The sequence below is a fragment of the Panicum hallii genome, chromosome 3 (assembly GCF_002211085.1).
Source record: "Panicum hallii strain FIL2 chromosome 3, PHallii_v3.1, whole genome shotgun sequence".
NCBI lineage: Eukaryota > Viridiplantae > Streptophyta > Magnoliopsida > Poales > Poaceae > Panicum > Panicum hallii.
In genome coordinates this window covers 6819668-6843339 of record NC_038044.1, presented here as the reverse complement: position 1 = coordinate 6843339, position 23672 = coordinate 6819668, and the positions used below count along the sequence as shown (strand labels likewise).

General features: G+C 45.7%; 2 protein-coding genes across 2 annotated transcripts; one reads left to right on the top strand and one right to left on the bottom strand.

Annotated features, from left to right (window-relative positions):
* The first annotated feature begins 2207 nt into the window (after positions 1-2207).
* LOC112884876 (DUF724 domain-containing protein 3-like) lies at positions 2208-7112 on the top strand. The gene is made up of 4 exons (XM_025950496.1): positions 2208-2759; positions 3592-4008; positions 5899-6315; positions 6530-7112. The coding sequence occupies exons 1-4, from the start codon at positions 2277-2279 to the stop codon at positions 6542-6544; spliced, it is 1332 nt and encodes a 443-aa protein (XP_025806281.1). The 5' UTR covers positions 2208-2276; the 3' UTR covers positions 6545-7112.
* A 3198-nt stretch (positions 7113-10310) lies between these two features.
* On the bottom strand, positions 10311-11313 carry LOC112884015. The gene is made up of 3 exons (XM_025949306.1): positions 11284-11313; positions 10876-11193; positions 10311-10687 (listed from the first exon to the last, which is right to left on the bottom strand). Exons 1-3 carry the CDS (start codon positions 11299-11301, stop codon positions 10598-10600), a joined length of 426 nt encoding a protein of 141 aa, XP_025805091.1. The 5' UTR covers positions 11302-11313; the 3' UTR covers positions 10311-10597.
* Between the last annotated feature and the right edge of the window lie 12359 nt (positions 11314-23672).

The window sequence follows — 23672 nt, the reverse complement described above, 5'->3', positions numbered from 1 at the left end:
CAACCAGAAGGGAGCTTGAATGTGAGCCTTTAAAAAATTCTTTGATGAGAATAAGACCTATGTCCTAAATTTGTCCAACGAACCTCTCTTATAGAATTGTCAAGCTCACATAACCATTTAAGATGCTATTGGACCTAGAAATAATACTAGGAAACTTTAGAGATAAAGCAGAGATAAACGTGATAGGCCGGGATAAATGATCAACACTTCTCAAAGTAAAACCGGAACTCAATTCGGAACTTTCGGGTTCGAAATCGGAATTCAAATCCGGAACTTCTTGGTTTCAAATCCAGAATTTCCGGGTTGTTCAGACAGCCAACGGTTACGTTAAGAAAAATAGCAAAACTACAGCAAACGGTGTCCAAACTTAAACTTGATGAGATTTGAACCAGAGGTTCCCCTAGCTATCATGAATCTTCTCCTAAGAGACCTTCCCAAAATACCCACTTGGTAAAATTCGGAACTTCCGAGTTTTAAACTCGGAACTTCCTAGTTTTCCTGGGTGTAGGAAAATCTAAAGAAAAGAGGAAACTCAATTAAACGGCGTCCAATCTTCGTAAAATTTTAACCAAAGTTTCGCATGTTCATGGTGAGTCTTTGCCCAATAGATCTCCTCAAAAAGATCAAGACTCTACAACGAATTTCGCGAATTTGGTCAAGAACACTAAAGAGGTAGGGTTTCATGAAAACTCAAGATTCAAGGTGCTCCTGCGTGGATTCAGCGGGGGATCACGCTAAATGAGTTTGCACATGTTCCAGCACCAAATCCCACCAAGAAATTCAAGCCAAATTGTAGCCAAAGTGAAGAACCAGCAATCACTCAAAAATAGTTCCGGAAATCACATAAAAAAATGAGGAGACTAGCCAGAAATCAACCATGAATGATTAGATTGAAACAAAGATCCTACAACATCCGAGGCTGGAAACCTCCCATCATCCTTCCTACTTAAGATTAGAGTCACTAATCTAAGGGTAATCACTCCCTAAGCATAGTTCCTCACCATTAAGCAAACCCTAGCCTTTTGTCTTAAGAAAATAAACAAAGGGGATGGAAAAGAATACCTCCACAACCAGCCATCTAGCTATATAGAGGTTTGAACCAAAGACTAAACTACCCCTAAGATATTTCTAAGATAACTGCCCACGCAGGGGCGAAACGGTCCAGATTTTTCTCGGAGCATCGGATGGACACGCCATCTTCACGATCCCTTCGCCTCGAAGTAAGCTCCGCGATGATGCCACGTGCCCTCCATCCCAGAAGTTCGGCCGCACCGAGTCCGCCCCTAGTTTTGAGGCCCAAACCGGAAAACCAGCCTCCATAGTGGTTTTGAGGCCCAAACCACTCAAACTGTCCATCTCCGCGTGGCCACTACGCGACCTTCTCGATGTCGACGCGTGTCCGACCTCCCGCCGAGCCTTGACGCCTTCAAATCTTTCGCGCTCCCGCTGCACAGGCCGCCTATTTGACTTGCCATCGTCTTCCCGCTCGACTTGGCCGACGCCTTCTCCATCCTCCTGCTCCATGTATTCTTGCTCTTTCATGCACTATGTGAATCGCCCGTGACTCCGCCGGTCTTTTCGGATCCCTCGGTCCAAGTCTACTCGCGTTCACCCCGAACTTTTCACTTAACCTTCACCTCGCACCGTCGATCGCCATGTCGCACCCAACACCTGCACTTCACAAGCCAAGACATGCATCATACGCCATGGTTGTCAATCACTCGTCATCCATCCAAGGTTGACCACCGTTGGTCCTCAATTGGAAACCTAGTGGTTTTTCTTTTATGCGAAAAATCTCTGTTCCGCATCAAATCTGCTCATGTTTGGATCAAAAAATTTCAAAAAGATGATTATCCGACGAAATTGTTTCCAAATTCTGTGGGATTTTTCTGTGAAGACTAATTCTGTGGGAATTGAACTGTTTCCTGTAGTGTACTCATTCATTTTATAGAATGTATTTTATTTTGGAAAAGTCAAGCTTAAACAACGATTAGTCAAAATGCATCGATAGATTTGTATTCCTAGGTAATTCCAATATGATGTTCATTTCTGTTTTCAGAAATCACATTTGCATTTTTTACAATTTTTTGAAAGTTCGACAGTGACGATCCCTGAATGAGGAGGAACCCTGCAGTGCTCTGGCCGTCCACGTGCAGATCCAACGGCGGATTGCTTCTCCCCGGGCCGTAGGAATCCTGTCTCGTGCAGTCCACTCCAGTTCCCCCACGGCCCCACCTCCACCTCCCCTCCGCCGAGCTCCCACCACCGCTGCCCCAATGCGGCCGCCGCGAAAACCCCGCCGCCGCGACGCGGCGTCGCTGCAGCCTGCCGGGGTGTTTAACCTCGGCGACCTCGTGGAGGTGCTCCCTGACGAGCCCGGCCTGCGCGGTGCCCACTTCGCGGCAGTCGTCGTGGGGCCCAGCTCCAAGCCCCGGGGCTACACCATCGAGTACGACGCCCTCCTCGAGTCCGAGGGCTCCGACCGCAAGCTCCGGGAGACCGTGCCGGCTCGAAGCCTCCGCCCGCGCCCGCCACCGCTCCGGGCGCCCGCCTCGGGGGAGGCGCCCGCGGTGCACGCCGCCGTCGACGCGCTCCTGGACGACGCCTGGTGGCTCGGGGTCGCCCTCGGCGGCGCGGACGGGGCCGGGAAGGTGAAGGTGTGCTTCCCGGAGACCAGGGAGGTCATGGAGTTCGACGCGGCCGACGTCCGCCCCCACCTCGAGTGGGCCGACGGCGAGTGGTGCTCCCCCGATAGCATGGTATTAAGAGTTTCCATCTTCTGATGAGCTCTAGTCCGTGAAAAATCATGTCCTTTTCAGTCATTCTATGTGGTTCCATTGTTAGGATTAGAAATGGCGATCCTTGGATTCGTTTGAAAACCTTGGACATTGGAACAGATAGAGATGCATGGCCAATTCAGGATTAGAGAAGGGTTCAGGATGTTGCAGGATATGGACCTCGCGAGCTATTGTGCTTGTGATCCTGCTGGCTGGAAGATTGCCAGTCACAAGATTATATATTAAGTTGAGTTACCAAAGCAAGCTACTTGGATGAGCTGAATATGTTCAATTAGAGATGATGGTGCTGGAATGAAGTGATACTAGTCGATCTCAGCATTTGAGCCCCTGATTCATGGGGGGTTTTAGTCATCCGTAGTTGTTTTTTCTTTTCTATTTTATTAGCCTTGTCAAGTCGGAATGCTCAAAACTATTGAAGAAGTAGTGAGCCCTCAGCCCTCAATTTCCTAATGATGTACAAATCCTTTCTGTTGAAAGCAGAAATCTTTGAAGGATTTTCTATTTCAGCTAGATAGTAGATATGCTAGAGATGGATGCTGTTGTATCTCCTAGTAGTGTTTTACTGCTTAGCATTGTTGGCTAGAAGTTAGGTCATTTACAATAATTCAATTTTCTTCTTTGATTGCTAACATAAATATGTGGGTTTCAACATCTGTATTTTTTTTCCTCAATTGTGTCGGTCACGTTAGATTAGCTCTTGTTATTAGTTTTTTTTTCTGTAATCCGTATAATGTTTCTTCCCCCTCTGGTCTTTTCATTGAGTGTTAAACCACTGCTTTTTGTTGCCTGCCAGGAGATACCCAGGACAATGCCATACACAAAAGGAATGCAAATAGAAGTTTCCAAAGTGGAAGATGATTCTGTTGTTGCTTGGTTACCTGCAGTTGTGGCAAAGACTATCTGGAAGAACAACCTCTTAGTGGAATACACTGTTTCGAAGAGTGATGGTATTGCCTTGTCTGAGGAGATTGTTGATGTGAAGCATGTCAGGCCTTGCCCACCACAAGCATCAGCTATTAGTTTCTGCATCAATGATGAGGTTGAAGCATTCCAAGGCGGTGGCTGGTGGCTAGGTGTGATTACTGAGGTTCATCCAGAATTAAAATACACAATTAAGCCGGCACATCTAGGGGTGGAAGTTCAGATGAGCCAGAAATTACTGAGGCTTCGATATGACTGGGTTGATGGTCAATGGAAACAAGAATCACAGGTCCGCACAAATCTCCCAATGATCTATATATCTTTCAAATATTTGTTGAACTTGAATTTGATGCACCTATTGTTCACATTTCCTGAGTTGCTCTGTTCTTATTTTAACTAATTACAAATGTTACTTCTGAAATGAGTGAAATTTACATGTTTTGTTAGCATATGAGATTTTAACTATTGGCTGCAATTTGTGTTAGATGTTTTTAAGCTATGATTGATGGTGCATGTGAACTTTGCACCATTTCTGATGCAGATGCTGTTCGTTGGACACATTAAATTGGAAGTAGATGTTACAACCTTGAAGCTTCTGTTCGATTTGTAGTCAGTTGGCCAGTTCCACAGTTTCCTTCAGATGTGACATTGTTAAGATCTAAATTATGTTCTATGAAGTTTTGTATGATTAAGTATTGCTTATATGGAAGTCTTTAGTTCTTGCACATTTCACAGCCACAATATCTGCTTCAGGGATACAAAGATACAATACACTTTACATTCGCCTTTGTTTGTTCTCTGGAAGTTTCAGCTTCTCTTGACAATGCTAAATGATTTCTGCAATTAGAATATCAAATGATAGAATCTTAGCATGCATCTGTTGTTTAGATTGCTTAGGTATTGATTTTGTAAGCAAATGTTACTTGCATTCTGTTTCCTTTGTATGGCTTGGTTCTCTTGGAACTCAAAGAATAACGCACAGCTGACAAGTCTGCAGACTTAGCATTCTAGAAATTCACTTTTGCTTAAAATCAGACCCTGAATTGTTATTTATTGTGGGTTATTTTTCTTTCACTCTTTAGTAAGTACATAAGTATACATATTAAAAGCGGGAAGAATACCCACCAGTCCCAAAAGTTCTTAGCTAAGATAATCTAAAATCTGTTACAGCTTCAATATAGATGGGCACTTTGGTTGAATTTGTATCCTAATATTGCGAATGTGTTGTATAGTGTAATCACTTAACATATAATCCTAACTCATGCCTTCTTGGAATCTGATGTCATGCCACTGTATGATCCACGAGGAAGTTGATTGCAGTGTTTTTTATATCTGGTTCTTGTCCTTTCACTTTTATAGAAAAGATATGATATTAAGAACATCTAGTCTATTTAGTTTTCTGCTTTTATTTCTTTACATGTGATCAATTGATCACCGTGAAGTTTTCCCCTTGGATGTCTATATCATGTGACTCCTTATGTCATGATTATCAGGTACTTTATGTGAGCTAAGAACAAAGCCTCTGCATCTTTTTATTTGGATGTGAAGTTTGCTTTACACCAATAGTCTTCCTTTACTCAAGCTTTTGGGTTCAGAGTTGACATCTTCGGCTTTGTCTCGAGTGTTCTTCGTTTGAATGGAGACCACATTGTATGCTGTTTATCTATGACTGATTGCTACCACCGATTAGACAGTTGTTCCTTGAGGTTGTATGTGCCTTTCATAAGCAGCCTACAAACTCTCAGCTATATTACCCTGGCACACCTTTTCCCTACTGTGGGAAAGACTGTCATGCATATTCTGATGTGTGGAAGAATAGCACATAGCAATAGCTGTTTATCCATGATGTGCTGCTTTTTGTTATGCCTTATAATTCCTAATGTACCTAACCAAATTATTATTTATGCCTTTTTTAGAATGTATTGAAAGCAAAATTTACATGATGCTTGTTCTCTTCTTTTATCCTGTTCTAACTTCTAAGTGTCGATCAAAGTTATGGTAGGATGTTCCTCCTAGGTTGGGTGTAATCTAGAAAGAATCTGCTTTCCTGTATGTTCTGAAACTACAAGATTAATTACAGGATCATAATCTTGATGATGCACAGTTTAATTCCTTTTTAACTCTAATAATGTGCCTAACTACCAATTTACTCTTTTATGCCTTTGATTGTCTCTTCCAGAATGCACTCAAACCAAAATTTACACTTGGAGTCAAGGTTGAAGTCAGCAGCGATGATGAAGGTTTTCGTGGTGCTTGGTTTGAGGCAACTGTTCTTAAATCTGCTGGCAGCAAGTTTCTGGTGGAATATGCTACACTGAAGGCCAATGACGAGACCAAACCTTTGACAGAAGCTGTAGACGCGCGGCACATTAGACCTTCCCCTCCATGTATCCCTGTTGTCGACGGATTCAAGTTACTTGACGAGGTTGATGCCTTCTGCAACGATGGATGGTGGGTTGGTGTGGTATCCAAGGTTATCAGCAACCAGAAGTACATGGTCTACTTCAGGCCTTGGAAGGAAGAGATGGAATTCGAGCATGGACAGCTGAGGTTTCACTGCGACTGGATGGGTGGAAGGTGGATGCGGGCCTCCCCGGTACGCTTCGCTTATCTGTTTCCCCTGCGTCTTTGGTTGCGGTTCCTAACCAATCGGTCGCAAGCAATTTGATCCTAACTGCTATTGTCGCTGGATATAGTCTGCTTACGTTCCTTTTTATTTTCTTTAACTCAGTTGTGATACTATATTATACTCTGCGCTACAGATTTGTTTCTCGCACACAATCTGATCGGCAATACACAACCCTTTTCAGGCACTGGAGATGTGAAGGCTGAAGAACTGGGCGCACACTTTTGTATAGGACCTTGGGGGTAACAGTAGCACCCAAAAGAATGGCCTTACTGACTTATCACGCCCTTGTCCTCTCCGCACTGAAGTTCCCTCGTGTCATATGCATGGCAAAGGTCAGCAAATTGGGTGATGATCATTGTGCACTTGCTGCAAGTTGCAACTCCATCAGATCAGGTGTGCATCTGAATGCTTGGCAATGGTAGATCCTTGTCAGTCTTGTACTCTTCCGGTAGGCGCATTCTGCTAGTGTTGATGGTGAAGAACTGGCCATCTGGAATCTGCAGTGCTAATGTTAGAGAGTTGAGTGACCACGATCGCTCTAGTATCTTGTTCCCTGCCATGTTTGCAGTAGCTTGGTTGAGCATCCATGAAGAATTATTTCCCCCCCAAGAAGCTTGGGCATCCATGGGACATCAATCTTTTTTTCAAATAGAAATAGACTCGGAACGAACACGAAGCCCGCGTACGTTCACTGTTTAGCGTTTATTTCATCCTCTGCCACTGCCAGGTCTCATGCTGCAATTTAAGAAGCCTCCCTGATTGAATCTGGACCACCTAATGGTGGCTTTTTAAGTAGTGAATTCAATGTGTGCTGGCGGCGAGAACATGGCCGAGTAATGCTGCCCTTGCCAGGTGTGTGACGATCAGATCAGATGAGCTAGGGCAGGCGGCAGGCCCTGCCCTTGTGTCATCAGTCGCCACATGTACTGGGAAAACACCTCTCGTGGTGACTGAGGGGGGCCCGTCTTTTCGTTGTGCAACTTTATGTACTGGGAGCACTGTGGCAGCATGAAACGGGAGAACACCTACTTGTGTCCTTGGATGCTAGGCTGTTTGGCCTGATCATCACATAAAGCGGACTGATCCAACAGTCCCAACTTAACTTCTTGTACGTGCACGAACGGTGTCTCGTACGCTTGCCAGCTGAATCTCTTCTCTTTCGGTTGTAGCAGATGGTTAGTAAGCAGATAACATCGCTCCGATCCCTTCGCTCTAAAATGTACCAAATCGTTTTGATTTTTCAAGATTTATAGTGTTTACTACACATCTAGATATAGATATAATGTAGTAGTTAGTGACGGCGATAATTCAAATGTTTAATGTAATGAGATGTCTTGTATTCGTGGATGGAAGGAGGCGGTTGCGTTGTTTGTGTGACTTAACTGAATAATGGCTCATCGAATCAGCGTTCTCAGGTGGTTGTGGCGTGTTGGAAGAACTTGGAGGTGGGGGGGGGGGGGGGGGGGGGGGGGTGCAGCTTCTTGTTTGAGAGCTTTTCTTGTTTCCTGCCTGACGGGAGCAATGAGATGCAGGCAGACGCCATGGCGATCAGCTTTGCTCTGTTCTGGGCTGCTGAAAAAAGATCCTTGGCTCTTTCAGGTACAACGGTTGGAGGGTCACGATCGCCCGCTTTTTTTTTTCTTTAACTTCCCCCGGAAACCCTGCAGTAGACTCATGGCCGTGCAGAGCTAGCGCTGCCATCAATTGGATTGGATGAAGAATGGTTTTGCGTCGTATCGCCTGGTTTCGTGTCATGGCGTTGGTCGAAATGACAGGACTTTCTACGAAAGGAATGTCCCGAGTTAAAATTGGTTGGATATCCGATCCTGACAACATTTACTCTGGAGTGCAAGTTAGTTTTTTTTTCTCAGAATCAGGCAGCGTTACATTCCCTTCCGTCGCAGGTATAGGTCGTTGTAGAGGTGGATACGGATTGAAGACTGAAGAGTGTGGTGAAAATGACTGCCGTCTTAAGTCTTAACTCACGCACACACACCCCGTCGTCTTTTCAATGAAGAAATCAGTAGCAAGAGGGGGTAAAAATTGAACATATATCCTAGTGTGGGGGGGGGGGGGGGGGAGAGAGAGAGAGAGAGAGAGAGAGAGAGAGAGAGAGAGCATGCAATGCAAGTACAAAGCCGGCAATTAGCGCTTTTAAAGCACTTGAATCCATCTAGACTAGAGATTGTTCGCGCATCTATTCTAACCACATCGGGTTGGGATCTCCGGAAACACCACGAAAACAAACAGACAATGAAACAACTAACAAGAAACCAAAGAGAGAAGGGGCAGCAGTACAAAGCACAGTGCTGCTAGTAAACAGCAGCAGCAGCAGCATCGCCTTGATGGACGGGCAGAGCGACCAGCAGCAGCAGGAAACCCCAATTCCTCGGTCAGATCACATGGACGCATGCAGGCAGAGCGCCGTGCAGCTGCACTGCTGCGTTTTCCGCGTTGCGCATTCTTTCTTTCCATTTCTTTTGTGTTGAACTTTTCAAAAAAAATTCTTTTGTGCTGCAAGAAAGAAAGGAAAATATCCTGAGTGAGCTCCGAGCCTCCGACGCCACGATCACGTGACGACGTCGTCGTCGAAGCGTCCGTCCTTCTCGCCCAGTCCCCCTGCATCAATCGAGCAACCGAGCTGAGCCGCCACAGCCCCAACCCCCCCCCCCCCCCTCCTCCCGCGGATCGAGATGGTTACCTTTCGTTCTCGTACGGCGAGGCGCCGCGCTCCTTCGACGTCGACGAGCTGTTCCCGGTGTGCTGTAGCGTACTGCAGTGCTACCGACCGGTACCAGCTAGCAGCGGCCGTCACGTGTTACGCTACTACGCCACCATGGACGTACGGACCATTACATCCACGCACTGCATCCTTCCAGTGAAGTGAAAAGGATGAAGCAACTCATCGTGGGTCGATCGTGGCGGCGATCACTTGCATTGTCTTGTGACCTGTCGACGAGGAGGTTAGCTAGCTAGGCAGGCAGGGCTAGGCGATGCAAGCTTTAATCTGGTTTACGTGCAGTTATGTGAAGTTATGTTGGCGACGGTGACGACACATAGGGTGGCATGTTCGTGTGGATCCGGATCGAGTCGATCCTCAAGCACACCGTTGATCCGGGACAGGCCCGTAGCATGGCGTATATCTTAAAGTCTCAATGAAGGAGGTCAAGCTCAAGCCATCCATCCATGGATGATTGGTTGGTGCCCTCGTGATCCGGCAATATGTGTGTTTTTTTACGGTAGCTTTGCTTCTTTTTTCCTTTTTCTTTCCTTTTTGCAGGTGCTGTTATAACATCCGCCGCATATATGCAAGGGTTTTTAGTACTTTCCATCGTAAATAGACGTTTCATTTAGATATTGTCCAAGTTAAAACCTTTCGATAATACTTGAAATAGGATCAAGATTTCACAGGAAATAACTTTTTGGGGGGAAAAAGGAGAGATTTACAAACATATTACTAGCTAGATAAGGTGTCACATTGCAAACTGAATTAATGTTAGAAAGGATTTATACTTCCAACAAGTATAATTTTCTATTTAGGTTCTATCGTGAAAGGGTCGTGTGCATGCACTGCCCTACTAGCTCGTGTGTGTATGTGGCCCAATTAAAGCTTGCTGCCTGTCAGGTCAGCCACGTATGTAGGTGGTCCATTCCGTTAGTTGCCGCAGTTGGATGTGCATGCACCAATGCAAAATGCTTAGGTTAATGTCGATCGATGCTTGTGCGGTCCAACAAGACATGATTCAAAATTGTACACGTGTTAAAACGAAAACAAGAGTGAAATGCATGGAAGGCATGAACTTCAAAGCAAAATTGTACATGATGCAACATAAGCTTGTTAAAATGTATCATCTGTGTCCAAAGTGTCCAAAATACTCACATGATTTTAACTTATCAATATGAAACATTCACACTTACATGCCACACATCAACAACAATAGTGGTATTCTAGGCGCTCCGGGAATTTATGAGACCATTTGGGATAGCAGATCACCAATCATAATCTTTATCACTAGAATTACAGATCACCAATCATAACCTTTAGCACTAGAATTACAGATCACCAAATCATAAACTTGTTGATCTATCTGTCAGGTGGAATTACAGATCAACAAACAACCTGCCTTTTAATGCATTAAGTTTTGGTTTGCAAATATTGTTGGATTAGGTGAAGAAATGGTCCACCAGATGATCCTCTTTGATAAGTATGCCTAGCAGACAGAACGATATGTCGCCGAGAAGATATCAATCAATCATCATAGAGTAGTTGTCGGGATGCCAACCGTTCCACATGAGACCACATCCAGGTGCAAATTCCCTTGACCCTGGGAGATATATCCTGCACCCACACAGGATTAGATTAGATAAGAGTAATACATACAGTAATAATATACGAGCGAATTAATTGCGTGTGATCTTGACGCTATTGTCCAAAGCTTCAGGACACCTATTAGGGAACTAGACTTGTAATCACCAAAGCACGCTAGCGAGAGAAGTGGAGAACTGCATTGGAAGCCATTCCATTACCTGAACAAAGTGTAGGAGGATGAGACGCATCAGCTTGCTGCGGTTACAAAATTCAGGCCAGGCCAAGCGCTTCCCTTGGCGTGTGAAGCTGTGCTGGCGGATGCAGCCAGGCGGAATTAAGTCCAACTGCCCCCACCCACTCTGCATCTGCATGACATCGCCACTATGGCTGCTTCCCTGCTCTCTTTGCTCGGCAGCCTCCATTGCTTGGCTCCTCTTTCGGTCTTTCCGGCAACGGAATGAACGGATGGTCCAGTGGAGGGAGCCTGAGACCTGACCCACAGAATTGAATCCCGGACAGGGGCCGGTAGGTGTGCCCTGTTAAATGGCCCTGTCAAGTACCATGTCTTGTGCACAGAGAGCTTTCAGATCATCCGAAAAGGAAAAAGAAAGACTGAAATTGCTTACTGATATCGAGTACTTCATCACGCGAGCACGAGCTGGGTCCCGTCCAGATGCACTCCAAATTCCAACTTTTTACACTCTCTCTCCGTCACATCAATTTTGGAACACATGCATGAAGCAGTAAATGTACGTAAAAAAATAAGTAATTGCACAGTTTAATTGTACATCACGAGATGAATCTTTTGAACCTAATTAGTCCATGATTAAATAAAATTTGTCAAATACAAACGAAAACGCTACAGTGTCACTATTGCAACTTTGTTGCAATCTAAACAAGGCCCTGGTACGATCCAGCTTTTTCAGAGGAGTTAGATTAGCAGCAGGTACACTTGCAGGAACGATCAATGCAGTAGTCCTAGTCAGATTTATGGAAATCGAAAGAACTCGTCTTCTTGAGACAACGGTTCACCTTGCTAACTGCTTCCTATACAGAGGTAATGATATTTTTCCGTTTGTCACGAGAGGCAAATAGGACCCATGTTCAGCTGATTGCAACCACCTGATAGCGCCGGGATTGAGAGATGAAACTGCGAGGGAAAGAGATTTGTGGAGAGGCATCGCGATCAAACTGACCTAGCATATCTCAATTTCCTCTAAAGAAAAGCCATATCTCGAGTTTTTTAAAAAAATAAAAAGCAATATGGGACCTTTAAGTTTGAGCTTTTTTTCCTTAGACAGAGGCATGTGTTATTGATGCTTTTACCGGTGGCAAGCAGCCCAACCAACACCTCTACTACCTTATAAATTAATTGACGAATACGAATCAATCCAGTACTTCTCACCGTGCAGTGACCTAATGTAATCAGCCGATTATTTTTTTTAACACGGATAGGCATGAACAGGCAAATTAATGTTGGCCCATAAGTATGTCCAAGTGTCCACCTTGTCCAATCGAACATGCATAAAGCCTAGCCCCATACCATGCATCAATGGCACTACTGTTTCACCTACAACTGGCCGTGGATTGCAATTTTGCTCCTGCAATCTAATATGACTGTTTGCTCATAATATGGGATGCATGGTTACGGGTGGGGATTGTCATATCGAGAGAGAGAGAGAGAGAGAGAGAGAGAGAGAGATGTTTAAGAGAAGATTTCATATGAGTGTAGAAGCTAATCACAGCCTCGTTCGTCTCAAATGGAATTTGACCTTTAATTTCTCGTATATTACCGATTGATACAAAATCAACACCATATTAATTGCACTTTGAAATAGAAACCTATTAATCATGCTACCAAGTTTGATATGAAAAAGACAGAAGTGCACAGAAAACATTCTAGGAAGCCGCATATTTCTAGCTAGTAAGTAAATAAATAAATGCGATTAATGGCTACCTGCCGCCTGCCTGGAAGGGCTATTGCAGGTTGCATCAATTGACCACGGTGAAATGACACCCACAGTGCGCAGGCAGTAGCAGTGGTGCTCCATTGTGCTGGGGCCATTAACAGGACGGGCATCTCCCTCCCTCGAAAGACAAACAGGATCGGTTAATTCCTCTACAGTACGGCTGATATACTGTTGATCATTTATTCCTTGATGGGAATCATCATGCACACCATCTGTTGTTGGGTAACAAAGCTGCACGCTCAACACATTTCTGAAAGGCTTAAAACCAATTGAATATTACAGACCTCGATGGCTCGGGCACATAATGGAGTGGTACGACTCCATTGTGCGTATAGTAGGATTCGAACCTATTTAATCAGTAAAACGACGATTTTCTTCTTCTTCTTCTTCTTCTTCTTCTCACGCTGCTATAATCTTCTTAGTTTTCTTTTTTCCCGAGTGCAGAATTGGCATCCTCGCAAGGGAAAGAGTCATCCTTTTCCACCCCTTTGTCTCTACTTTATTTCTTTCTAGGCTAGTGATATTTTGAATTCTTCTGGTAGATGTCCAGGCTGGGTGGAGACTTTTCCTATAAACTGTTCTCACAATAATAAAGAAATTTAACTGAAAGAAAAACACGACTCAGTCAATGACCAGATAATCCTAAGTCAAGTTGGCGATTGGTTGATTGACAGTGTTGATTAGTGGTTACTTGATCAAATTTAATAGGTCATGAGGAAAACGCACTGTTCACGTGACAAATTCCTTTCACCATGACTGAGAGCTGCTGGGAACCGAAGGTTCTGGTCCGGAAGCAGAAAATGAGAATGAAAAAGTGCTCAATGAATAGACCTTGCATGTACTCACGAAATCTTAAAAAATCATCCCTTGTACAGTGAAAATTGGAGGACTTTATACCCTCTGCCTATGTTACATGATGTCCGAAATGCCTCTACCTGATCAGAATATCCTCACGAGATTTCGGTCTAAAGGGCATTTTGCTAGACTGTAGTGTACAAATTGACTACTCTTAGTCAGTCACGCTGTTTGCGTGATCCCGAAGGTTGCCCCCGACCTACAATCATTACAAATTGACTACTCTTAGTCAGTCACGCTGTTTGCGTGATCCCGAAGGTTGCCCCCGACCTACAATCATCAGTGACCTTCGCCTTCGCCCGGGGTCGAAGGTCGCCCATGCTGGTCAGTCGACACCATCAAAAAGTCCGTCATTGGTGTGCCATGTGCCGCCCAGAGGCTTCTTCAGACCTTCGGACTTGCAGGCTCCTCCTAGCAAAGGTTACGCATGGTCTCGTGCTCGCTTGTCCAGCCACTCGGCACCCTCGATCGTAGGCGGCGGGACTTTCCTGTACAAAAGAAAGAAGGAGTGGGCCGGCTGACCTTCGGCGAGACCTTCGCGGAGGTGCAATCCCCAACAGTAGCCCTCACGGCGCGAGGGCCGACTCTGGCGGTCCGAACCCACGAAAAAGATTTTCATAGATCCTCCGAGAAAACGTCTCCCCTGGCGTCGGAGCTTGGCACGAGCCGAAGGTTGTAGTCGTGTCGCCTTTTGATTGGGTGACGCTTGGGCTTCCTCTCGGATTTACCGCCAATTGTTACTGTTCCTTTTTCACCCCCCCTATATAAGCGAGGGAGGGGGTCAGGTCGCTTTCACGCTCTCATCCGCTAGTGACCTTCTCACACCTTTTTTCTTCTGGGACACGTGCCCTGTGCTGAGTCGCTGATTCCTTCACAAGTGGACTTTTCGATCTTTGTAAGTTGATCAAAGGTTTCTTAACCTTTTTCTTTATTTCCGTTCTCGTGGCTTTTGAGCTTACTTTTGTCACTTGATTTTTAGTTATGGCTCACTTGAAGGAAACCGCTAGACTCATCGTATCTAGAGAGGAGGCCAGTGAGGCTATTGAAGGTTTGGCTCGGTCTGAGGATGGGGAGGATTTGTCCCAGGTGAACACCAGTCCTTCGGACCTTATGGGGCGTGAGAAGCTGGAGCCAACTCTTAGGTTTGGAACATCGATGGTTTCCCAGAACCTTATCAATTTTTATATTCATAAAGGGTATTTCTATCAATTTTTATATTGATAAAGGGTATTTCAAGGAGGGAGAGTGTCGGCTCCCGAAGGATGAGGATATCCCCAACCCTCTAGAGGGCGAAATAGTTGTTTTTCGGGATTTCTTCATCGCTGGTCTTCGATTCCTGCTTGACCCTGTTCTTCTGAAGATCCTGGATAGATACAATGTCAAGTTGCATCACTTGATGCCGAATGCAATTATTCAATTATCCAAATTTTTTTGGGCTGTGAAGACCTTCAAAGCTCCGGTGTCACCTGATACCTTCTGCAGATTCTACGAGTTACACCCTCAAGGTCGAAAGGTAACCGTCGAGGGTGATGATGAGATGTACAATGCTTAGAGTGGTTGTTGTACCTTCGTTCCTCGGAGGGGGAACAAAACCTTGAAGCTTGATTGTGTGGAGATATCCTATTGTCAGAAGAACAAGTGGGACGACGACTGGGCCCAGTACTGGTTCTACGCGAAGATTGCGTTTCCCTGCACCAGTAATCCCCACGAGAGTGTTTGTCCTCTACTACGAAGGTTTCTGCCTTTCAACATGTTAATCAGCCAAGTTTCAAGAAGTCCTTGCCTAATTTTAAGGACTGTGACGCTGCTTTCAGAGCGGTCGCGAGCTCTATTGGTGGCCGGGATCTTGTGGAGGAGTATCTCGCAGCCAAGATCCGGCCCGTGACCTTCAGCTAGAGAGCTAGGTCTTTTGTGAAGGTTAAATTTGGAAGCATGTCAAATTCTATTCCATGCCCCCAGTTAGGGCTTAAGAAGCCAGCTGGCATGAGTGATGAGATAGTGGTGGCTGAGCTCCAGCGTGAAGGTATTGCTATGCTCGGGCCTTACACTAGCAAGGAGCACAAGTCTTTTGTGGAGTGCTGCACCCACGGAGCTCGTGTTAATAGAAGTTTACATGAGATGGGAGTGAGTTACGAGCCTCGCACAGCACCTCTGGAGCCAAGCAAGAGAGGCAACGTGAGTGGAAATGTAAGTTCCGATGAGTCGGCTGTGAAGAAGAGCAAGAAAGAGGCTACATCTGGAGTTGGCAGCACTTCCGCGCAAGTTGTTCTGGGGAAACCTCCGAGAGTGCCTACCTTTAAGTTGGCGGTTGATCGAGCGGAGGCCCAGAAGAAGAAAGTTTCTGAAGCAAGTAAGTACTCATTCAGAATTGCTGATAGTGACATAGGGAGTTAGGCTTTCATGAAAGCTTTAAGAGCTACTGAGCATAGTGTGCCTTGGGGGCTTGAGAGCAGGGGGAGGCCTATAGAGATTGACATCGAGCAATTTGGCTCTTTGCGTGCAGACCCTGACAATGTTGGTGCTGTGATTATAGATCTCCATCGGAAGTTGAGTGCCCCTCGCTGTTTTTTGAATTTGGTCGATGACGAGAGTGAAGATGAGGACCCGAAGGTCGTGGTGCCATCGGGTATTGCTCCGAAGGTGGCCGAGACTGCTGAGCTGGAGAAGGTTCAAGCCTCTCCCGAGGCGGCGGCCGTGCTGACGGCTCGTCTGGGCCTGGCGGTGATGATGGCGGACCCTCGAGGGGGGTGAAGCCGACTAAGGAGGATGTGCCTCGAGGCTTTACTGAGCTAGGTAAAGTTTTGACGACTTGTCGTCTTCCTTTCCAGGGGCCTGATATTGACTCGTACCTTCGCTGTGCTCTTGAAGTAGATTTTGCGCAGCTTATGACTGAGCTTGGTGATGTTGTTGATGGGACCTCCCACGTTGAGGCGTCCGCACAAGCTGTGGCTTCCGCCCGTACCGGAGTCCCTTCTGAGTTCAAGCATTTCAATGCCGAAGGTTATGTCCGAGCTTGAGCATTTCCTTTCTTCTGTGATAATGCAGTTGCTAATAGTGCTTTGCGATTTGCAGAGTTTGGGAAGAACTTGGCGGTCTATGGGATAGAGTCTCCTGGGCGTATTACCGCTTCCTTGTGTATGAAGGTGAGGCGACCCCACTGTTTGTTGTCTTTTGCTTTTGTTTTTCATTACTGATCCGTTTTTGCAGGCATTGCTGGCCAGCAAAGCGGTCGTCCAGAGCACCAAGAGAGATGCCGAAAACCAGCTTGATAAATCCGCTAAGAACCTTCGCCTGGTTATGGAAAACCAGAAGCTGAAAGAGCGGAACAAGGTTTTAGAGGACCTTCGGGTATTGCGTAATGATCAAGTTGATTGCTTGACCAAGAAGGATGATGAGCAAGAAAAAATATTCAAAAATTGCAGAAGTCAATTGATGATAATGATCGGGTTTTGGAAAACCTTCGGGCAACTGTGGAGGAGGATGCCGTGAAGTTTAATGCTCTGAAACAAGAGGTTTCACAACTTAAGCAGAGGATGCTAAGAAAGATCTTTTGATTGAGAAATTGTTGAAAGAGGCTACAGAAAACCAGGGCTTGATGGATGAGGCTATCAGGGAGATTTTTGAGAAGAGCAATCAGATCTATGAAGAATATAAGAAGGCCTTGGCGACCTTTGGAGCCGAACCTCAGCCCTTGCCTCAAAATCCTGAAGGGGGAGATTCGGGTTTGCTCAACTGGATTCTTAGAGAGTTCTCCACGTTGACCGACATATTGAACATGGCCTCTGACAACTCTGCCGTAATCTCTTGTGAAAGCATTCTTGCAATATTGGATCGCAAAGGTTGTCAAGATCTGAGTCGTCTGAGCAGCAGTGACTATGTCTTTCCTGCGCACACAGACCTTCAACGGAACATCTTGAAAGTTCAAGCGGTGAAAAGAGCCTTTGTTCAAAGGTTCTGGAAGGTGGCTGGCTGAGAAATTGTGCGAGATATGGCTCGAAGCCGGCTAGTGGCCGTGAGTTTCGTAAGTTTTTGATTTCTTGATGCTTGCGTTTTGTTCCTGAGTGAACCATTTCTATAGGTGAAGAAGCAGCGGGAAGCTGAGAAGGATGCTGACGAGTCGGCGGAGGTCATGGGCGGTGCCAGCAGTTCTGGGCCGAAAGATGTGGAAGGTGCCGGTGGTCAAGACCCGGAGGTGTAAAAAGTGATTCCATGTAGAGAACTTTTCTTTTGTGTATTTCGAAGGAGGTTTGATGTAAATATTCCCAACTTTTGGGTAGGCGTTCGTGCTAACGAAGCCGGCATTGAACATAGCTCCGTTGCGCGTTGGTTGCGAAGGTGTCGTGATGTTCGGGACAGCATGTGAGAGATATAACCATGCACACCCAGGGGCTAGTTTTAGTGAATTCCTGCTGGCGTGTCAGCACGGTGATGTTGAATGATTGAAAAAATTGCGCTTGTAGCTAAATGATGTGTGAATGTTTTGTCTGCGCACTCACCAGCTCCGAGTGGTCTCTCTCTTTTTGGTTTTTTGAAGATACTTTCCCTTGAATAAGATGTAAAGCATTTGGGTGTTACTAAATGGGTCCCCGAAAGCGTTGGGGTCAAACCTTTGAGTAGTGGGGACGACTGTTAAAACGTACTGGACCGTCTTTATTACCCCAAGATATTATTGGGAGGGGACTCGGTACTTGGTTTAGGGGGCAGAGGCAATTTTTTAGAAAGCATCACCCCCCCTCCATTGCCTGTGTCGCCCAAAGGTAAGTCACAGCATTTTGCATTTTGTTTTTTCTGGGCGAGGGTTTTCGGGTTTTAGCCCATTGTGGTCGACAGCCCCTAGGTTTTCGCGCAGGCCCTCCATGGTGTCAATCGCTGCAACTAGGACTTGATATTTCCTGAGAAAACATCTCCACCTCCCTAGTCCTAGTTTGGAGTGAGAGGTGCCACGCATGAGTTTTATGATTTTTTTTGAGCCGATGGAATCTTGGCTTCAATACCCGTAGGTTCGACAGCCCCTTCGGCTTTTGAGTGCACGTTGCACTTTAATTTTTTGAGTCGAAGGTGTTTTGGCTTCGATACCCGTAGGTTCGAGAGCCCCTTGGCTTTTGAGTGCACGATGCACTTTTATTTTTTGAGTTGAAGGTGTTTTGGCTTCGATACCCGTAGGTTCGAGAGCCCCTTGGCTTTTGAGTGCTAATTGCACTTTTTATTAAGTTTTTGGAGCCGAAAGTGTTTTGGCTTCGATACCCGTAGGTTCGACAGCCTCTTGGCTTTTGAGTGCTGATTGCACTTTTTATTAAGTTTTTGGAGCCGAAAGTGTTTTGGCTTCGATACCCATAGGTTCGAGAGCCCCTTGGCTTTTGAGTGCATGTTGCACTTTTTAGATAAGTATGCAAAGTTTGCGCGGAATGCTGACTTTGCTAACTTACATAACTATAGCCTTCGAGAGGCGATGGTCAATGTTTGCAGCGCTGCTGCTTCGACCTGAGGCAAGAGTTTGGGGAAGGCAACCCTTTATTCATTTGGAGAGTTATTACAAAGAATCCACCTCGTTAAAAACCACACCTCCGATGTGGAGTCCCCTTGTGAGGAAAAGAGTACGGCCCTTGGAAGTTTCAAAGGAAAAAGAAAGGGAAAAGGAAGGGGTGATCCTACCGACCCCGGGTCTACTTATGGGTTCGCAGCCCGGCCTCGTTACATGAGATCCTACATGTAATATTTTTTAAGGCTGTCAGCATTCCATGAATGCTGCAGCTCATGACCTTCGTTATCTGCTAGATAGAAAGACCCTGGCTTGTTGCTTCTTACCATAAGAAAAGGTCCGTCCCATTTGGATTGTAACTTCCTGATGGTTTTTGCGTTAGGCTTCCTTTTAAGCACCCAGTCACCCACTGATATGTCTCTTTCGAAGACCTTTTTGTCTCTCCATTTTCTTGTTTCTTATTGGTACTTTGTCAGGTTATTGGCTGCTTGCAAGATGTCAAGCTCGATCGGATCGGCCTCACTCGAAGGATGCGTCTCGTTTTCTTGTGACTGAGCCTGTAGGCTTTTGTTCTTGAGCTCTTCTGGCCTCATAGCTTTGGCTCCGCAAAGTAGTCTGAATGGGGTGAATCTTGTTGCTTTGGACTGAGAGGTGTTGTGAGACCATATGACCTTCGGGAGCTCGTCTGCCCATTTGCCTTTCTTCTGATTGAATAGGCGCTTCTTGATGCTAGAAAATATTAGCCCATTCGCTCTTTCAACTGCTCCGTTGGATTGGGGGTGATACACAGAAGCGAACATGACCTTCGTGCCAATGCTGTGGTAGAATTCTTTGAAGAGTTCAGAGTCAAACTGCTTGCCATTGTCAACAGTTAGTTCCCTGGGCACCCCAAATCTGCATATGATATTTTGCCAAAAGAACTTCCTGACAGCTTCGGAAGTTATATTGACTAGAGGCTTGGCCTCTATCCACTTGGTGAAATATTCCACAGCCACTATGGTGTATGTATAGTTTCCCTATGCTGTGGGGAGGGGGCCGACAAGGTCCATCCCCCATCTTTGGAGTGGCCATGCTGGAGGTATAAGCTGCGAAGGTTGTGAAGGTCTATTGGATTTTGGCCCCATTATCTGGCAAGCTTCGCATGTTTTGACAATTTGTTCTGCATCCCTTAGAGCCAAAGGCCAGAAGAATCCCTGCCTAAAAGCCTTCGCTACTGGGGGTCTTACCCCAATATGAGAGCGGCACAATTCTGAGTGTATTTCTTTCAATAGCTCTTTGCCCTGTGCTACGGGTATGTATTTTAGCCACGGTGCTATGACACCGGACTTGTAGAGTTCACCTTTGGATACGGTGTAACCTCTTGCCCGTTGAGCCATTCTTTTTTCATCTGTTTTGTTAGTTGGCTCAAAATGGCCTCGAAGGTAAGCCATTATTGGAGATCTCCAATCTTCGCTGAGTATAGCATTTATTTGCTTTCCTTTCTTTTGCCTTATCGAAGGAGTGGTGATTTCCTCTTAGAAGACATCCGGAGGTAGTGTTTGTTTTCTGGCTGCTGCCTTTGCTAACTTGTCTGCTTCGCTATTTTGCGCTCTGGGTATGTGTTCAACTGTGAAGCCATTGAAGTATTTTTCCGTATCTGGTCCTTGGGTATTGGAGATAGTTTACATATCTGGTCCTTGGGCTTCGGATTCGTTCTCAATGTGATCTGTTATGACCTTCGAGTCTGATTTTACTGTGAAATTTTGATGGCCTAGAGCTTTCATCTTGCGAAGACCCAACAACAGAGCCTCGTACTCTTAAGTGTTGTTTGTGCTTGGATCTGGCTTGGTGAAATTTAGCCTAGCTGCGTATCTGATTTTGACTCCCGAAGGTGATTCTATGATTGCTGCAATGCCGACTCCATCTTTGCACCATGCTCCATCACAGTATATGACCCATGGTTCTATAGGTGCCTCTTCTGCAAATGTTGGCGATGTCCAATCTATAATGAAGTCTGCTAGGACTTGGGACTTTATGGTCGTTCGGCTCTCGAAGTCGACTGAGAGCTCCAAAGCCCATTTGCTGATTCTGCTCGAAGCTTCTCTATTGTCGAAAAGGTCGTGTAGTGGTTGGTTGGTGACTACCACAATTCTGTGAGCCTCGAAGTAATGGCGAAGCTTCCTGGAAGACATGATGACAGCATATGCAATTTTCTTAAGCTCTGAATAGAAAACTTTGGAGCCTGAAAGTGCGTCCGAGACAAAATACACCGGCACTTGTCTGAGAGATCCTTCGATCTCTTTCTTCCGCACTAGGGCTACGCTGACTGCTGAGTGCGAAGCAGAGATATATAGTAAGAGTGTATCTTTCGTGTCTGGGGCTGTCATATTGGTCAATTTAGTGAGATAATCTGAGGGAATTGAAGGCTTTGCTCTGCTCTTCTCCCCAATCAAACTTGCTGGCACTGCGAAGGACTTTGAAGAAGGATAAACTTCGGTCTGCGGAACAAGGGATGAACCTATTTAGCGCTGAAATTCTTCCGGTGAGTTTTTGCACATCTCTAATGGACTATGGCTCCTCCATGCTGGATAGTGATTTTATCTTGTCTGGATTGGCTTCAATACCCTTGGTGGAGACCAGGCATCCCAGAACTTTTCCCTTGTGCACTTTGAAGAAGCATTTCTCAGGATTCAGGCTAAGGTTGGCAGCGCAGAGGTTAGCGAAGGTTTCCACCAGGTTTGCTACATGTTTGTGCCTTTCGGCACTTGTTACGACAATATCATCAACGTATGCCAATACATTTCTTTTTAGCTGAGGCCCCAGGACCACCGAAGACATTCTGGAGAATGACTGATCCGTGTTCTTGAGACTTTCGGGCATTCTAACGAAGCAACAAGTTCCGAAGGGGGTAATAAAGCTTGTTTTTTTCCTCATCTTCCTTCCTCATCCAGATTTGATGGTATCCGGAGAAGCAGTCTAATTGTGACATGAGTTGGCTGTTGGCTGCATCATCGACCGCTCTATCGATTCTTGGGGCCTTATTGAGATTGGTGAAATCAATGCCCATCCGCCGCTTTCCATTTTTCTTCTTCACTAGCATAGTGTTTGCAAGCCAGGTTGGGTACTTGACCTCTCTGATGATATTTGCATCTAGCAATCTTTGGACCTCCGCCTTGACTGCTGCCACTTTGTCATCGGACATCTTGCGCAACCTTTGTTTTTTGGGCCTAAATGAGGGATCAATTTCGAGCTTGTGCTCGATGATGTCTCTGCACACCCATCGAAGGTCTCTAGCCGACCATGCAAACACATCTTTTTTCTTGCATAAGAATTCTAGGAGTTCTTTCTCCTCTTGTTCATCTAGGGTCGCATTGATTGTCACTATTTTGATTGTCACTATTTTGCTTGTTAAGGGGAACCCTCTTTGTTTGGCAGTCCTCTACAACATTTTTTTTTTCTCCTTGTCCGTCTTGGGCTCTATGAATGGTGGAGGTTGTTTGTCAGCTTCGACATGGTGAACATTTCTCTGGCCTAGGGCAACACCCCGCTCTATATCTCTAGCTAGCTGTTGATTCCCATGGATTGTGATGACTCCCTTGGCTGCGGGTATCTTCATGCAGAGGTATAGTTGGAGTTAAACAACTTCGAACTTGTTCAAGAACCCTCGCCCGAAGATGGCGAGATATGGGTAGTTCATCTCTACCTCATCAAAGGTGATGTTCTCTGTCCTTGGGTTGTTTAGGTCCCCGAAGGATACTGGGAGAGGTATTTTTCCCAAGGCGTTAACCCTTTTGCCTCCAAAGCCTATCAACGGAATTTATGTTGGCTGAAGGAGCTTTCTGTCATGTTCATTCTGTCGAAGGTGTTGGAGAAGATGATATTGGCAGAGTGCCTGTGTCTGCAAGGATTTTCCAATTGTCCATCCTTGAATGTTTGCTTCGATGACCATGGCATTGGAGTGTGGATAGCTGAGGAGGTTAACATCTTGCTCAGAAAAGGTTATTGGTATATGTGACCATTGAGTTTTGACCACTGGCCCATCTACCAGGATGCTATGCACTTGTCTAAAATAATCTCGTCTTTGTCTCTTGTTTTCAAAGTCAAGAGAGGATCCTCCGACTATAGGCATTATCATGCCAAACGTGAGTAGTGCGGTTTGGGTACTTGGGTTTTCCTCCTTGGGAGTAGGTATCGGCGGAGGTGGTGGTAATTCTTCCTTGGGTGGTGGTGGGTGATTGACAGCTTGAGGAGGTGCTGAGTTTGTGGGCTGAAAGGGATTTTGCCAAGGCAGTGGTTGTGGTTGGTAAGCAAAGGCTGGGTTTTGTGCATAGCTTGGGTTTGGCACGAAGGTTGGGTTTGGCGTGAAGGTTGGAAGTGTTTGTTGGGGGGCCCAAGTCGTGTGGCTGACCATTTTTTGGGCATTCTTTTGTGCCTCCATTCTTTAGAGGTTTTTTTCTTTTCTTTTCGAGGCAATAGTTGGTTATGTGATCTAAATCTCTTCCGTGGAAATGACAGAAGAACTTTGGAGGCCCGATGGGGTTGTTGTTTTGATGCGGAGGTCCATGACCTCTGCCTCTATTCGATCGGCCTCCTCAACGCGAGGGTTGGTTGTATGCTGGTGTTTGATCGAAGGTTGTGTTTTGCTGGGTTGGAGGTGGGGTTATGAAGGGTTGTAGACTTTGGGAGTCATCTTCTTGTTGAGGTTGGACAGGAAGGATGTATTGCTGAGCTT

Excerpts from the sequence above, each read along its gene's own strand:
- LOC112884876 (XM_025950496.1), top strand. The coding sequence starts at position 2,277 with ATGCGGCCGCCGCGAAAACCCCGCCGCCGCGACGCGGCGTCGCTGCAG. Across the intron at positions 2,760-3,591 it reads GGTGCTCCCCCGATAGCATG|GAGATACCCAGGACAATGCC; the intron begins GTATTAAGAGTT and ends GTTGCCTGCCAG. Across the intron at positions 4,009-5,898 it reads AATGGAAACAAGAATCACAG|AATGCACTCAAACCAAAATT; the intron begins GTCCGCACAAAT and ends TGTCTCTTCCAG.
- LOC112884015 (XM_025949306.1), bottom strand. Across the intron at positions 10,688-10,875 it reads TCCTCCTACACTTTGTTCAG|GATATATCTCCCAGGGTCAA; the intron begins GTAATGGAATGG and ends GTGTGGGTGCAG.